This window comes from Crocodylus siamensis, chromosome 2, assembly GCF_052110815.1.
Source record: "Crocodylus siamensis isolate JL-2025a chromosome 2, ASM5211081v1, whole genome shotgun sequence".
In the NCBI taxonomy this organism is placed as follows: Eukaryota; Metazoa; Chordata; order Crocodylia; family Crocodylidae; genus Crocodylus; species Crocodylus siamensis.
Window position 1 is genome coordinate 123,450,764 of NC_143396.1, and position 17,741 is coordinate 123,468,504.

Consider the following 17,741-nt stretch of genomic DNA (forward strand, 5'->3'; position numbering starts at 1 on the left):
AGAGGAAAGTCAGGGAAAGTGTGGATTCCTTACTGAATGGGGGAGGCAATCTGACAACAGATGATGCCAAAAAGCCTGAAGTACTCGATGCCTTTTTGCCTCAGTCTTCCAAGGCCAAGTTGGCTCCTAGACTACTGCACACAGCAGCATAGTTTGAGAAGGTAAGCAGCTAACAGTGGCAAAAGAACAGGTTAAGGCAGGGTCGGGAATGTTTTTGGGCAGAGTGCCAAACACACCCACAATCTCAACTTCTAAATTGCTGGTGTTCTAGGGACAGATGGTGGGAAGAACCACAAGGGACTTGATCCTTCTAGCAGTAGTGCAGCTCTAGCCCCTTCCCTCCATCCACCCTGAGGCATGCATGCAACTTGCCACGGCTTCCTGGACACTGGTGCAACTACTTGCAGCTTCCTGGCTGTCTGCCATAGCCAGTCCAGGCTCTGGGCAGGTTCCTGCTGCCTACCATAGAGCCCAGGGTGCTCGCAGCAGATAGCGGGAAGGCTACAAGCAGCTGTACCAGGGTCTATGCAGCCATGGCCCAGCTTGCTGCCATTGGCGGGTGCACGTACACCTTGAGGTGGATGGCAGAGAAGGGGCTTGAGGCTGCACTGCCACAACAAGGATCGGGCCCTTTGTGGCTCCCCCACCACCCACCACAAGGTGCGTGTGCCAAGAAAATGCATTTGCATGCCACGGTCTGGCATGCATGCTGGGAGTTGCCTACCCCTGCGTTAGGGACTATTTAGAAAAGCTGGAACTATACAAGTCCATGGGACTGGACAATACACCAGGGGGGACTGAAAAAGAAGGGGAGAAGGAAGAGAAACCAGTCACCAATGTGACTGCAGAGCTGCCGGCTGTTATCTTTGAAAACTCATGGCAATTGGGAGAGGTCCTGGATGATTGGAAAAGGGCAAATATAGGGTGCCCAGAGACATGTGGGAACGCCTGCTCCAATGCGCTGCAATTACAGTGTGTTGGAGCAGACTGGATTAATCAAATCTTTTGGAGCATGCTTATTAGCATTAAACAATCTTTAGTTAAAGCACCCCTACTATTATTCTGTAGTGTGGTACACTGAATACAGGAACTGCTGAAAGCATTTTAATTAGAGTAGCTCCTGAGAGCTGCGCTAAGAATGAGGAGCCAGGGAACTAGACAAGTCAGCTTCATCTCAGTCCCCAGAAAAGTCATGGAGCTGGTCCCCAAGGAATCCATTTCTAAGGACCTGGAGAAGGTGGTTAGAAACGGTCAGCATGGATTCCCCAAAGGCAAATCATGCCTGACCAACCTGACTGCCTATGATGATGGGATGACTGGCTCTGGATGCAGGGAGAGCAGTGAACATGATGTACCTTGACTTTAGCAAGGCAAGGCTTTTGATACAGATTCATAGATGTTATGGTCTATTGAGGTCCCTTCCAACCCTCGAGTCCAACCCTCTGCACAGGCAGGTAAGTGTGCTAGGTTCAGATGACCCCAGCCAGATGCCTATCTAACCTTCTCTTGAAGACCCCCAGGGTAGGGGAGAGCATCACCTCCCTTGGGACCCCATTCCAGATTTTGGCCACTAACTGTGAAGAAGTTCCTCTTAATGTCCAGTCTAAATCTGTTCTCTGTTAGTTTATGGCCATTATTTCTTGCAACCCCAGGGGTGCCTTGGTAAGTAGAGCCTCACCAATTCCGTTCTGTTCCCCCATGATGAATTTATAGGCAGCTAAAAGGCTGCCTCTCAACCTTCTCTTGCAGAGGCTGAAGAGGTCCAGGAGCCCTAGTCTCTCTTCGTAGGGCTTGGCCTGCAAGCCCTTAACCATACGAGTGGCCCTTCTCTGGACCTTCTCCAGGTTATCCACACCCCTCTTGAAGTGTGGCGCCCAAAACTGGAAGCAGTATTCCAGCTGCTCTCTGACCAGTGCCCGATAGTGGGGAAGTATCGCCTCCTTAGTTATGTTTGTCATTTATCTGCTGCTGCATGATAAAGTGCAGTTAGCTTTGCTGATGACTTTGTCACACTGATGACTCATGTTCATCTTGGAGTCCACTAGGACTCCGAGATCGCTTTCCATTTCTATGCTGCCCAGCAGGTCATTTCCTAGGCAGTAGGTGTGCTGGACATTTTTCCTCCCTAGGTGCAGCACTTCACATTTCTCCTTGTCAAATTGCTTTCTATTGTTTTCTGCCCATTTGTCCAACCTGTCCAAGTCTGCCGGTAGTTGTTTCCTGCCCTCCCGTGTGTCCACTTCTCCCCACAGTTTTGTATCATCCGCAAACTTGGACAGAGTACACTTCACCCCCTCGTCCAAGTCACTGATGAAGACACTGAAGAGTATCAGTCCAAGGACCAAGCCCTGCGGGACCCCACTGCCCACGCCCTTCCAAGTCGATACCGACCCCTCCACCACCACTCTCTGGGTATGACCGTCTAGCCAATTTGCCACCCAACGGACTGTGTAATCATCCAAGTCACAGCCTCTTAATTTGTTCACCAGTGTGGGGTGGGATACCGTATTGTAGGCCTTCCTGAAGTCTAAGTAAATGATATCTATCCCTACACTCCTGCATCCAGGTGTTTTGTAACCTGGTCATAAGAAGAGACTAGATTAGTCAGGCATGATCTACCTGCTACGAGCCTGTGCTGGTTTCCCCTCAGCATAATTTTTCCTGCTGGGCTCTCACATATGAGCCTTAATAATCTTTTCAAAGACTTTATCAAGGATGAAAGTGAGACTGACTGGCCTGTAGTTGCCTGGAACCTCCTTCCTCCCGTTTTTGAAAATAGGGACCACATTGGCCCTTTTCCAGTCCTCCGGGACTTGGCCCATGTGCCACGAGTGCTCAAATATTCTTGCCAGTGGCTGTGCAATGACATCAGCCAGTGCCTTCAGTACCCTTGGATGGAGCTCTACAGTCCGCTAGAACATTTTCACAAGCAAGCTAAGGAAGTACAGATCGGATGAATAGACTGTAAGGTGGACAGAAAACTGGTTGGATTTTCAGGCTCAAAGGGTAATAATCAACGGTCTACTTCTAGGCAGTATCAAGTGGAAACTGGGACCGGTTTTGTTCAATATCTTCATCAATGACCTGGAAGATGGGATGAAGCGCTCCCTCAGCAAGTTGGCTGATGACACCAAGCTGTAGGGAGTAGTAGATATGCTGGAGGGTCAGCCTAGGATTCAGAGAGACTCCACAAATTAGAGGACTGGAGCAAAAGAAATGTCATGAGGTTCAATAAGGACAAAGTGCAAAGTCCTGCATTTAGGATGGAACAATCCCATGGACCGCTACAGGTTGGGGACTGACTGGCAGCAGCAATGCAGAAAAGGACCTGGGGTTACAGTGTATAATAAACTGAATATGAGCCAACAATGTTCTCTTGCTGACAAGAAGGCTAATAGCATACTGGTAGGAGTATTGCCAGTAGATACAGAGATGAGATTATTCTGCTCTAATCGACATTGGTGAAGCAACACCTGGAGTACTGCGTTCAGTTTTGGGCCCCTGATATAAAAAGGAAGTAGATAAATTGGAGACAGGCCAGCTGAGGGCAAAAAAAAAAAAAGACATTAGGGGCTGGGAAACATAACTTATGAGGTACTGCTGAAGGAACTGGGTTTATTTAGTTTGATGAGAAGACTGAGAGGGCATTTAACAGCATCCATCAACTAGCTGAAGGGTGGATACAAAGAAGATGAAGCTAGACTGCTCTCAGTGGTGGCGAAGACAGAACAAGGAGCAACAGTCTCAAGTTGCAGCAAGGGAAGCTTAAGTTAGGTATCAGGAAAAGCTCTCTTCACTAGGAGGATAGTAAAGCATTGGAATAGGCTACTCAGAGAGCCTGAAGGTTTTTAAAGACCCAGCTAGACAAAGCCTTGGCTAGGTTGGTTCTGCTTTGAGCAGATGGATTAGATGACCTACTGAGGTCCCTTCCAGCTCTAATTTTCTATGATTCTATGATTGTCCTCCATGCTCAAACCATTACACAGAATCCCTTCATTTCAGGAGGCGACTGGAATCACAGACATTATCTTTGTAAAGATTCTCAGGACTGAGACTAACTTAAAAGGCCAGAGAGCATAAGTAACAAAGCCAAGTTCAGGATAAGCCTCAGGAATATTTAATGTGATGGGAATAAAGATAGGCTTCTTTTAATTTACTTAAAAGGAAAATTTCCTCTAGTTGATCAGACAAGTTATAGTAAAGAAATTGCATCCTGAGCTTAAGTTTTGAATATTAATTCAGATCTAAGAAGGATAATTTTCCCCACAATTCTTTTCTGAATCTATAAATTTTAGGGATCACATCCCCATTGCTCTTCTCTGATCAATTGTTCTGACTTCCAAAAGATTCTTCACTGTTCGGTCAGAAACTTCCCTTTTGATCAGGTAGGGAAAGAGGGGGCAGGAACGTAATAAAGGAAACTTCAGTGAGAAACTATAGAAATTCTGCCTGTCATAATCCTTTCCAATTATAACTCAACGAAGTGGATCCGTCTTCCCCTGACACACTGAGACATTTACAGCTCTGGGAGATCATCAAAAGCTACATGGAGTTTAAGTTTGCTTTCAGAAATGAATAATTCTCCTCTTTAAAACTTAGGCCTAGGTTTGTACTTAATATTCACCTGCAGATCATCTTATAAGTCTTTGTTCCCACTGTGAAACTGGAATTCTAGGAATACCTTCCCATAGGTCACTATCCTCACAACCTTCATCTTGCCTAGGTAAGGACTTGCTCATAAATTAAGATGTAATTCTCACTGCTCTTATAGCTGTTGGCTTACAACATGTTGCACCAACAGACATTGCCTCTGGTTTCTCTATTTTCAGGTTTACTGATGGTTAGCAAAACATGATTAAGGATGTCCAAGCCATAACAATTGGAAACAGAAATGGAATAATTTCTTATCAGAGACATGTTCAGTAAGGTTACTTCCTTCCTGTTATCTACAAATACACAGGAATAAAACTGAAGAGGTAGGGTACTTCAGAAAATCCCAACACCTTTCAATTTGGTAAGTTATCGGTCTTGCCCATCTTTTTCCAGAAAGGAGGAGAAGCCCAGACTGTGGATCAGGCAAGACAACTCCAGCAGACCCACAAACAGAATTTGTTTGGCAGTCTTTTTAATCTGCTCACGTGTAGGTGATTTTATTCCACATGGAATAAGGCTGCCAGACCAAACAGCACCCACAACTACAGCCCAGCCCAGCCCAACGAGCGAAGCGAATAAACAGGTAAGAGATAGGGGCCAGGGTAACGCTGGGACTAGGGGGTCAGTACACACACCCACAGGAGGCCTCAAATGCCTCTACACAAATGCTCGTAGTATGGGCAACAAGCAGGAGGAACTCACCCTCCTGCTGGCTGACACCAGCCCGGACATAGTGGGGATTACGGAAACGTGGTGGGATGAAACGCATGATTGGGCGGTGAATGTCAAGGGCTATAGGCTGTACAGGAGGGACAGGATAGGAAAGAGAGGTGGGGGCGTGGCGCTCTATATTAAGGAGGAATACACATCCTCGTCAATTAGCAAGGAGCCAGGGCAGGGGCGCTCTGAAGTGCTTTGGGTTAGAGTACAAGGCAGTCGAGGGGAAAGGGACTTAACGGTGGGAGTCTACTACAGACCTCCCAACCAGGGAGAAGAGCTTGACCAGGAATTCTTGGGTCAGCTCACAGAGGTAGTGAAGGCTAAGGATGTGGTAGTCCTGGGGGACCTGAATTTCCCGGACATCTGCTGGGAAGAACAGTCAGCCAGGTCTGAACGTTCACGTAAGTTCTTGGCCAGAGTGCAGGACCTCCATCTAACCCAGGAGGCGCACAGCCCCACCAGGGGAGATGCCTTGTTGGACCTAGTGCTGGCCATGGGTGATGACCTGGTGAGGGGGCTGCGGGTGCTCGACCACCTGGGCGACAGCCTACTGGATCATCGCCTGCTGGAATTCACCATCCAGCGCAAGGTGGCAAAGGCATGCAGTAAGGCAGCGGCCCTAGATTTTAGGAGGGCAGATTTTAGGAGGGCAGGATAGTTGGAGAAGCGCTGAGGTCCCGGAGGGGAGGGGAGCCAGGTGTCCAAGGCGAGCGGTCACTCCTTAAGGAGACGATCCTCCAAGCCCAAAGGAAGGTAATCCCGACGAGGATCAAAGGGAGCAGGAGAGCACACAAGCCTCCGTGGCTCACCAAAAGCATCCGGGAATGTCTCCTTGCTAAAAAGGAGGCTTACACCCAATGGAAAGAAGGGGTCATCACCAGGGAGGACTTTCTGTAGTTGCTCGGGGATGTAGGTCCCAGGTAATGTGGGGCCCTTGCAAGATGCGATGGGAAACTTGGTCATCACATCAGACGGCAAAGCTAACATGTTTAATGATTTCTTTGCCTCCGTCTTCCTAAGTAGGGACCAGAACAGCCACCTCCCTGCTGGGCCCCCCTCGGGCCCCAGGGGAGGCACACCTGGGCCACGGGTTAGCGAGGATTTAGTTAGGGAGCTTCTGGAGGGGTTGGACGTATTCAAGTCAGCCGGTCTGGATGATCTCCACCCTAGAGTTCTAAAGGAACTGGCTGAGGTCATTACAAGTCCCCTGGCACAACTTTATAAGCACTCGTGGTGCTCTGGTGAGGTACTGGAGGACTGGAAGAGGGCCAACGTGGTCCCCATCTTCAAAAAAGGGAGGAAGGAGGACCCAGGAAACTATAGGCCGGTTAGTCTTACCTCGATCCTAGGCAAGCTGTTTGAGAAAATTATGCTGGCACACATCCAGGAGGGGCCAGCAGGGGACTGCATGCTTAGGGGCAACCAACACGGGTTCATCAGTGGCAGGTCCTGCCCGGTGGCCTTGTACGATCAGATCACCAGATCATTAGATGCAGGGGTAGCAGTGGATATAGTCTTCCTGGACTTCCGGAAGGGTTTTGACACTGTCTCTCACCCCGTTCTCATTAAGAAACTGGGGGGCTGTGGTGTAGACACCCACACAGTCAAATGGGTCGCCAACTGGCTGGACGGCCGCACCCAGAGGGTGGTAGTGGATGGATCCTTCTCAACCTGGAAGGACGTGGGCAGTGGGGTTCCGCAGGGCTCGGTCCTCAGGCCCACACTGTTCAACATCTTCATCAGTGATTTGGACGAGGGGGTAAAAAGCACCCTGTTCAAATCTGCTGATGACACTAAGATGTGGGGGGGACGTGGGCACACTGGAAGGATGCAACAGGCTACAATCAGACCTAGACAGGTTACAAGGGTGGGCGGACGAGAATGGGATGGGTTTCAACACAGACAAGTGCAAGGTGATGTACCTCGGGAGGAACAACCGGCACCATACCTACAGGTTAGGGAATTCCCCTCTTGTCAGCAAGGAGGCGGAAAAGGATCTGGGGGTCATCGTTGACTCCAAGATGAACATGAGCTGGCAGCGTGGAGAGGCAGTTAGGAAGGCCAACCGCACCCTGTCATGCATGCACAGATGAATCTTGAGCAGGTCCAAAGAGGTGATCCTCCCCATCTATGCGGCACTGGTCAGGCCGCAGCTGGAGTACTGTGTCCAGTTCTGGGTGCCACACTTCAAGAGGGATGTCAACAGCATGGAGCAAGTCCAGAGGAGGTCCACTCATATGATCAGGGGACAACAGGGCAGGCCCTATGAGGAGAGGCTACGGGACCTGAACCTGTTCAGCCTCCAAAAGAGAAGGCTGAGGGGGGATTTTGTGGCCTGTTATAAACTAGTCGGGGGGGGGGAAAATCAGCAGGCATTGGTGGAGTCACTGTTCCCCCGAGCACCGCCAGGAGTGACCAGGAATAACAGTCACAAGCTGGCAGAGGGTAGGTTTAGGTTAGATATCAGGAGGTGCTACTTTACGGTCAGGGCGGCTAGGGTCTGGAACCAACTTCCAAGAGAAGTGGTGCAGGCTTCTACCCTGGTGGTGTTTAAGAGGAGGTTAGATGCACATCTTGCTGGGGTCGTTTGACCCCAGTACTCTTTCCTGCCCATGGCAGGGGGTCAGACTAGATGATCTGCTCAGGTCCCTTCCAACCCTAGAAACTATGAAACTAAGGCAGAACCAGTCATCTAATGATGGTATGAGCAAGACCTCTAATCTTCTGTCACTGAATTCCCTACTCATAAGTCACTGGTTATGATGTCATACCAATGAAGTCTAGGTTGCACATGTATTTTTTTCTTCCCAGTTGGTTTGCAGTCCAGTTCCCATATCACAAACACTTAATAAAGCCTCTGTCTTACCAGAGGCACCAGATATTCAAATGTGAATCTAATACTATTAATTCCATCCTGCATGTTCTTCCTAATCAAAATGTTTAGTGAATATTGATGTACAATAGCGGTGCAGTGTAGGGAAGTATGCATTGCCAAACCTACACATATTTTAGTGATAAACAATGACACCTGTTACAGGCCTTAAAAATTCATAATTTAAAAATGTTTATTTACCATGTAGTCTGAAGAAGCAATGAATTCCACTGTAGAATTTTGGACTTCTGGCCTTTTGTGAGGCTCCCCATAGGACCGTGTCAAAGGATTATACATAAATTCTTCAGGAACTAAACAACAATCGTGATTCTAATGTAAATTATTCACAGATACACAGATGTCACAACTGTTAAATACAGTCAACATTATGTTAATAAATGTATATGCATTATAAAATAGTGAGGAAATCATAGTTACAGAATGTTTAAAAAATGAACATTCAAAATGTTATAAAACAAACACCAGCGTTACATACACATCTAAAAACTAAACATCAGTTTTATGGACAGTAAAATACATCTCCTCTAGAACATCAGTTCCTATAGTGTGCCCTATAATGACATGCTTCAAGATGAACTGTACTTTTTCAAAATGGCCTTTTTCTTTAACTACTGACTGTGTTAACTATGACTTTATTACTACTGCAGTCAGGAAAAAGTTGCTTTAATTAAGCAATACAAATTGGGACAATCTGATAAAATGCTCCCAGTATCCTGCCAAGTTGCATGAAAGCTTTTCACCTGTATCAATCATGGATGCTGCTGATCCCCAAGATAGATCTTGTTGTTAGATAGCAACAATCCTAAAATGTTTTAATTCAGTGGTCAACAACTTTTTAAAGCAGCAAGTTGGAACAACCCAGCTTGAGTTGGAGGCAGGCCAGTGCTTCTCCCCCCAGAGCCTGGCCATGGCAAAGGTAAAACGCAACCACCACTGGAAGGCTGCTGAAGCCCCCTACTTCCATTGGCCAGATCTGATGGGTCTGTAGGCCAGATCCAGCCTGTAGGCAGTATGGTGCCAGCCCGTTCTAATTGGAACAAAGGCATGCCAACAAAACTGTTCATAAAAATTGAAAATGGCTTGAATGGATCATGGAGATGAAAGAAACTTGCTCCTTACCTCTACTATAAAAACTTACCATCATTAACTCTGTAACAAAGGTTGCATTTCCACCTTCTTTGATCAATGAAAGAAACAAAAGGGTTGATATACGTCCTGCATGATCTACACCTCACAATGGTGCTTGATGTTATTACCGGTAATTGCTAATTAATAAATAAATAAATAAATAAAGGAATGTTGAAGCAAAGAGGACTCTTGGAAAATTTTCACAGGATTGAATTTTTCAGTACAATCTGAAATCTTCATAAACTCAAATATTCTATTGGTCTTGTCCTCCATTTTGGCCTTTTAGCATATTTTTATATGACAATATATTAATATTCATAAAACTATTTTATCATGATAAAGGAAAGACAAGATATTAAAAAATAACGGAGGTCAATTTTAATCTCAAAATATAAATCAAGAATTTCACTGGATTATAATGTAGCACATATGCAGACAAAACCCATACAGATCAGAAGAATTTGCTATAATAATGCATATTAATATATGACCATATTTATTTGAATCTAAGATGAGGCTCCCCCGTCTCGCTCCCATTCAACATGTGGGAAAAAAGCCCCCATCTTAGACTTGAGTATAAGCGAGGAGGGAAGGGACCCAGCGGTGGAGCTGGAGCCACACCCATTGCCCCTCCCTCTGCCACCAGCACCCTAAAGCCTCTGTCTTTATTCCTTGCCAACACTTACCTTCCCCTTGCAGCTCCAGTTCCTGCTGGTGTCCCGCTCCCAAATGGCCAGGGCTGTAGCTACTACATGCTGTAACAGCTGCTCTGTGGTTGGGCTAGGACCAGAGGCAGCGCGTGCTCCATGCTCCCTGCTCTGGGTTGGAGTGGGGCCCCAGCAGAAGTCAGAGCTCCAAATGGAAGGTAAGCAGCAGCTATGGGGGGGGGGAAGGAAGAAGAAAGCCACAGGGAGCACGCAGCAGTGGTGAAGCAGGGCATTGTTGGCAGGGGTAAAGTGGTGAGAGAAGAGGGTTAGGTGGGAGGGATGCAAGTGGAGGGGACACAGACAGAAAGGGGGAAGAGGTAGTGTGGGCATAGGTAGGGGGCACACAGGCCATTTGACTCCCATGTCTTCTACCCCACTACCACTAGCCCTCCTGCCACTGTTTGCCCTGCTGCAATGGTGTGGCGGGGAAAATGAATTCAAGATATCCCTCCAAAAGTTGAGATGCTAGACATGGAAAATAGCAACATTTATAGATTTTCCATGTCTAGAATCTAATTATTAGGGGGTTGTCTTAAATTCAGAGTCATCTTGGATTCAGGTAAATACACTAGTTGGATTAAAGGAATCTGATTAGTTGGTATAAGTGCACCCTTAACACCAACTATATTATTATAATTTTATAAAGCAGCAAGTTTTGAAGAAAAAGTTATGCAGGAGTACACACACATATTTGATAACTAAAGGCATTAATTGCTACACCTCAAAGATTGCCCAAGAGAGCCAATTAACCATAGGTAACCCTAGCCCTGTTATGAAGAAAGGCCTGAAGGGTGAGAAGGACCCATGAGGCACCTTTAAAAAGGAGGACTTCTGGGGCCTGGATTAGGCAAGAACTCAGATGGTTTAAATTTGGCTTTGGAGCAGGACAAAGGGCTCAACCCTGCCCCAGGCCCAGCAGGGAAAAAAGTCTCTGAGAAGTGGAGGCCATAGAGGAAAAAAAAAAGAGGGGTATATGCTGCAGTAGCAGCCCAAGGGAGGACAGAGGCTAAAGTAACAGGGGTACCAGCTCCTGTGGGTAACTAGTCGTTTAGTGATAGGAGTCACAAAGACTAAACTCTAGACCAGGAGTAAGCTAGGAGCTGCAGGCTGGTACAGAAGCTGCTTAATGAGTAACTAAACCCAGAACTGTGAACCTGCCTCTGGCAGAATAGGCTGAAGGTTAATAAAGAAGATGTCTGGATAATGAAGAACTCCCCTACACTGGGGCTGAAGAGCAAGGATTAACTGACTGGCAAAGGTGAGGCTGGCCTCCACGCCAAAAGACGGCACTCTAGTCCTGAGTATTGGAGAGAAAGGAATGCTCCTTCAGACTGTAGCAAGCTTATGTCCACTAGAAAAGGAAGAGCCACTAGGAGGGGCAGGACAGCCCCTCTCTGTTGGTGAGCGTGCCAGACAAGTTAAAGGATTTAGTAAGTGTTTGTTTCTGTTTACCTAGAGCAAGGGTGGTGCTGGGGCCCCCAGGGCCCAATCCTGGTGTGCAGGGGTGGGCAGCTGCAGGAGGGAGCAATGCCATGCCCCCCGGGGTCTAGTCCTGGTGCACAGAGGACAGAGGGGGCTGTGCCAAATCCCAGGGCCTGACCCTGGCGTATGAGGCTCCATCCAACCAGTGGACCAGCTCTGGGATATGCAACTAACCCACAGAGCCACACAGTTGAGCATACCACTGACCTAGGACGTTCAGATTCTCAATTAAAACTCAGTTTATAGAAACCAGGGGTTTGGGCAGTTTGGAGGCTGCACACCTGAATGCCTCAGAGCACACTAGGCAGACAAGGTTCTTTGGGTAAAATCTCCTATCTTATTAGACTAAATAAAAGATGCCTAAAAGAAATAAGAGTTATCTAATAAAAGAGCTGAACCACCCTCATCTATTTGATGAAGTTCTTCAATTCTGAACATCTGACCAGATAAAACCTATCAATTAAAAAAGGATGCAAGATTTATAGTCATATAATGTAGTTTCTATAATCTTACAATAAATGAATCAGTTCACAGTGATGAGATAAAAATGAAACTTAACCAAAGTCTGACTAAAATGGACATGTAGAAATCAACACAATGTGTAAAAATTCTACTTAAAAATAGTGTGGTCCACATTGCCAGATACTTCTATTAAATCTTATAGCATAGGTAAAATAAGAAAATACCACAAAACAAAAACAAAACACAACGTCCTGTGAGAAGTATATAAAACATAATGTTACCGTTAAGTCTCTGAAGGGATGTAGCAGCAGTCCCAAGGGAAGTTTAGCTTTGTTTAGCAAAGCCTGAGTCTGTGGAATATTTGTCAGTGTACATCGAAATGAACTGAAAGGAAATCATACCAAAATTAGCTCGCAAAGAACGTTTTAGAACATAGCCTATATTTGCTCTGAGTCCCACAGTTTAATAATTTAAAAAAAATGTTTACACACCTACTTTCAGAACAAACTGAAACCATATCTCCAAAACAGCAAGTCTCTTACAGACAAGAGTAGCTAGGGGTGGGTGAGAGGGGCACCAGCCCTGCTGCCACCTTAGAATCATCACACAACCCCAACAGAGTTTGTGCCCTGGCAATGAAATCAGTATTGCTCTTTCAGCAGCAGCAGCCAGATGCCTGGACACCATAATCCTGCTGTAAGAGCAATAGTTGGGGTGGAGCAGACAACATGGCAGCACTTGCCGTGTGGCCAGCAAGGCCAGTTTTGGAGTCCCTGGTATAGGTATGACTCTTGTGTTGTCCCCCTTCTTGCCCCTCTGCCCACCCCCAGTCTCAAAACCCATGCACCTCTGGCACTCTCCCCATTACCCCCTCCCCTCAGCTCTCCCACGGGGTTTGCCAGTTGTGCCAACCCTGCTTGTTATGCCTCTGTATACAGGGTAAATAAAAAAGATGCAAAAAATACAGCACGGTGGCACCTAGAGATTAACTGGTTCTGAGACATGAAGTTTTATAGGCAACACCCTAGTTCATTATCTGCTAACAGATCTCGAGGTACAAAAATTCTTTCAGTGTTGCAGAAATGTTGCCATTATTATTACAACTGAACCAATTTTAAACAAGCATTGGCATGAATAGTTCCAGTGTCAAAAAAAAAACAAAAAACTAAACACAAGAAAAAATACTACAGCTATTACTTGATTATCATGTTTTTTTCTTTTCTTATAGTTCATCTACTACCAAAACTTATATTAAATAATAAGATAGTACTTTAACTCATGAAAGATTTTCTGTTATCAGAACCCAGTAGAGGAAAACTCCATTTGTTTTGTATAATGTTACTTTTCTGTGGGAAGGGATACAGGAGGATCTTTATGTTTCCTTTTTTTAAACATTGTCAACAATCATTCTCTCCTCTTATTGATGTGAAATGGATGTGGCTCAGTTAAAATTTATACTACTGTGTACGGTAACCAAAGGGGAACAAATACAAAGGCATATGGAGCTCAGAAACAAACACTATCTAGAGTATGCTCCAGAGGTGCACAGATACATCGATCCCATATTGTATCAGCACAGATAAGGAAAATTGACAGCATTGGAAATGGGCTTTTTTTTTTTTTTTGTCTGATGTGGCTGATAAATGCCCCATGCATGAGTACAGCCATAGCATGCATGTGGCCAGGAGCGCAGCCCAGCAGCCTGAGAGCAGGATTGGCTGATAAGTCTGTTGTGGAGGAAGGAGAGGAGGAGCAAGATCAAGGTCCCTGCAGTGAGGGAGGGAGTGGGGCAGGGGCAGGGGCAGGGGCTACTCAGCCAAGGCAGGAGTGGGCACAGGACAAAAGCTGTGAGCAGCTCTTCTGGGGAGCATGGACTGGAGGAGGGCAGCTCCTGAGGCTGCACGCACCCCAGGAGGCATGCACCCCCGGATCTGCACATGGGGCAGGGCAGGGTGGGACAAGCTGTTGCTGCATGCTGGGGCCAGGGATGTTGGTTCTTCCTAGTGGTGGGGGTTGGGCCAGGCTGTGCTCAGAGTATGTGACAGTGGTGTCAGGATGGGGGTTTGGGGGGGGGAGGGGAGGGGGTTATGCCAGGTTCTTCCCAGTGGTGGGGGTTGGGCCAGGCTGCGCTCAGAGTGTGTGGCAGTGGTGTCGGGATGGGGGTTTTGGGAGGGGGCAGCTATGGTGAATTTTGGGGTGGCTGCTGCCCCTCCCAGAGCCATTACCCACCCCAAGCACAGCCCAGCTTAGTCCACTCCCCTCACTGGGAAAAGCCCAGTGCTACTCCAGCCTCAGATCACAAACAGCAGCCCACCTTTGCCCCATTTGCAGATCCTCCGGGGGTACACGCCCCCCCACACCTCCTGGGATGCATACAGGGCTGGACACCCCCCGACGAGCTGCTCGTGGCTGTCCTCTGCCCTGCCCTGCCCCAGCTAACCAGTGCCTGCTCCAGCCCCACTCCCTCCCTTCACTGCAGGTGCCTTGATTTGCCTCACCACGCCCTTTCCCCAATACCAGACACACTAGCCCAATGCTGGTCTCTAAGTTGCCTGGGTGCGTATCAGCAATCGGATCAGTATCAGGCGATATGGCTCCTTAAAAATAGGTCATCAGTATCGGCCCCAAAAAATCCGTCGGTGCACCCCTAGTATGCTCCAAGTCTAGGACTGAATTTCAGATTCAAAACATCCATTACTCCCCCTGCTGCCAGAACACATTGCCACTAAAGCCGTCTCCAGTTTAGACAGTGGATAAAGTTTGGTTTTTTTCCAGAATTACAACTAACTTCTTATGAATTATGATGAAGAATGTCTTGCATTTGAATGCCTAACTTTATTCCAACCACTTAGTTGGCGCAATAAAAGACATCACCCCCCAAAAAGTCCTTGACTCTTGCATTGTTCCTGGACCTTCACAGCCAAAGCATTACTGTAACACTACTAAGTAATCTCTATTGGACAAACTCATTTTTAGGGGTGTACCAATAGAGATTTTTGGGGCCAATATCAATAGCCGATTTTTAAGGAGGCATATCAGTATATCGATCTGATTTCCGATTGATAGCCCAGCATCTTGAAAAGCAATGTCCAGCTGGTAAGTTTGTGTAGAACGGGAGGAGAAAAGGGCGTGGAGGGAGCTGATCCAGGCCCCTGCAGTGAGGGAAGGAGGGAGTGGGGCTGGGGTAGGTGCTGCCCAGCCACAGTGGGGTGGGACAGGGTGTGGGACAGAGCTTCGGCTCATCCAGAGGGCGTGGGGAGGGGTGGGTGCCTCTGGCCGTTGAACATAACCAAGGAGGGCATGGGGTGGGGGGCAAGTGCCCCTGGAACTGTGTGGGGCAGGACATGCTACCACTGCAGCCTGGGGCCAGGAACTGCACTGGGTTCTTCCCAGCAGGGGCTGGGCTGGGCTGGGCTTGGCTTGGGGCAGGCAGTGGTGGCACCAGAAGGGGAACTGCAGCCACCCCAAAATTCGCAGCAGCCCCACAACCCCCACTTCTAGTGCTGCCGCCCACCCTGCCCCGAGAGCAGCCCACTGCCTCCCTGCCCCCACCAGGAAGAGCCCTGCACAGGCCCAGCCCCAGCACTCTGAGGTATGCAGAGATCTGGGGGCACATGCCCCTCATGCCCTTCTGGAGTGTGTGCAGTGGTGGGAGCCACACCCCCTCCTGGATGAACCAGTCACAGCTCTGTTCCATGCCCATTCTGGCTGGACAATGTCCATGCCAGCTCCACTCCCTCCCTCACCTTGATCTACACCCCCACCCCATGCCCCTTCCCTCCCCCACCCGCCTTCCACAATAGATTTACCAGCTGCACGCAGCTCTCCAAGCTGCCGGGCTGTGCTACTCATTGCCTCCATGCTGTGCTGTGGCTGCGTGCATGCACGCAGCATTTATTGGCCACATCAGGCCGATTTCTAATACAGTCAATCTTCTTTATATTGTGCCAATCCAATATTGGACTGATGCATCAGTGCACCTCTACTCATTTTCTCTATGCCCAACACAATCTGACCCTAGGCACTACAGCAACATTAAAACATTAAACAAGAAATCCCCTCCCTCACTCCAGCCTATTACTATACACATCATGCTTGGAACATCACTCAATCCGCAGGTAATGCAAAATGCTAGTATCATCCTGCTTGGTACCATGAATATATTTCCAGAGACTGCACATTGTAGAACCAATCCCAAGGGAATATTTGTCAGTCTACACTGAAATGAAGTGAAAGGAAAACATACTAGATTCTACTGGTTTCAGGTGCAGTTCTCCATACCAAGACTGATTTATAAAATCATTGAGGATCTGGATCTTGCCTACATGACAGATCGCCTAACTCCCAAAATATCACCAAGGCAATTAGAATTAGTTGGGGTTCTTTCCGTCCCACAATAATCTGAATCATATACTATAAAGACAGTTTGATGTTAGACTTCATCCACTGGTCAACCAGAGTCCTAGTATGTTGGACCTTTAGGGCACAGTTTAAAACTTTTGTCTTTTATTTGTTTTTTGCCTACCTCTCTGTTATGGGCTTATAGTTTAATAAGTCTTCCAATAATGATATTAATCACAAATTACACGGGATCCATACGTTATCAGATGTTCAGGGATTTCTCTAACCCAGGGGTGGGCAACTGGTGAGTCACTTATAACAAGTTCTGGTGAGGTTTTCAGGGTCACACAAAATCTTTCAGAAGATATCATTAACAAATTATATATAAAAAACAAAATCATACACTAAAAGGCACACATCTACTATAACATATTTTATTTCAAAAAATTTTTTGTTTTCTGGTTTGGTTTTTTTGAGTCGTGTATATAACGGCGATTGCTTAACATCTCAAAATAGAGCATTACTTTTTTATATCGCGTGTGGGGGGAGGGTATGGGGTGGGGAGAGGCTGTGAGCACGTTGGGGGGCTACCCACATGCTAAGTCCCAGGAGCCAGCCAGCGGTGGAGGAAGGAAGGGAGGGGGAGCAGGGGGCATGTGAAGTAGTTCTCCTAGGTAGTATAATGAAGATTCAGGTACAGTATGCTCTCTCCCCCCATTTGGCCCACAGCTGACCCTGCAATGCTCTGCATGAGGCTAAGTCCCACCCACTCCCGCCTGGAGCAGCCTGCATCGCCAATGGCACTGCTCCAGCCAGCATATAGAGCTTCCCAGCTGGGCTGCTCCCACTGCAGCCGCCCAGGTACTGCTCGGCTCCCCCTATGCCCCTCACCTCCAGTGGCAGTTCCTTCTCCTCCTACATGCCAGACACTACATGTCCAGCCAGGCAGCGGGGAAGCTGCAGTCAGGAAGCTCTACTGCCCAGCCACCTTCCAACCACTCTGCTTGCCTGCCACAGTGAGCAGCCATCTGTGGACGGGTGAGTGGGTGGAAGGGAGTCCTGCCAGGAAGCTGTACATGTGGCCAGGACTGCAGCTGGGTCCAGGTGTGCGCAGGAGTGTGGCATGTCCTGTCCCAGGCAGGAGTAGGTGGGGCTTGGCCCCACGTGGAGTGGCGTGGGGGAAGCTGCGGGCCAGATACAAATCAACTGGCAGGCTAGATCCAGCCCACAGACCATATTTTGCCCACTCCTGCTCTAACCATTCCAACTAACTTCAACTCTGACAAGAGCTAGGCCAATGCTGAGCACCTTTGAAAATTCTGACCCAATCAAGAATATCTTGCATTCAAAAGCTT

General features: G+C 47.6%; 1 protein-coding gene across 4 annotated transcripts in view; it reads right to left on the bottom strand.

The window, feature by feature from the left end:
- The window catches only part of SEC24B (SEC24 homolog B, COPII component), a 100,563-nt gene that overhangs the window by 36,764 nt on the left and 46,058 nt on the right, over positions 1–17,741 (bottom strand). For all 4 annotated transcript variants that reach the window (XM_090036717.1, XM_090036720.1, XM_090036718.1 and 1 more), the window contains 3 exons: positions 12,327–12,429; positions 9,405–9,531; positions 8,447–8,556 (listed from right to left, as the gene is read on the bottom strand). In XM_090036717.1, the coding sequence (XP_089892843.1) occupies positions 8,447–8,556; positions 9,405–9,531; positions 12,327–12,429 (340 nt within the window). The remainder of the gene's footprint in view (positions 1–8,446; positions 8,557–9,404; positions 9,532–12,326; positions 12,430–17,741) is intronic.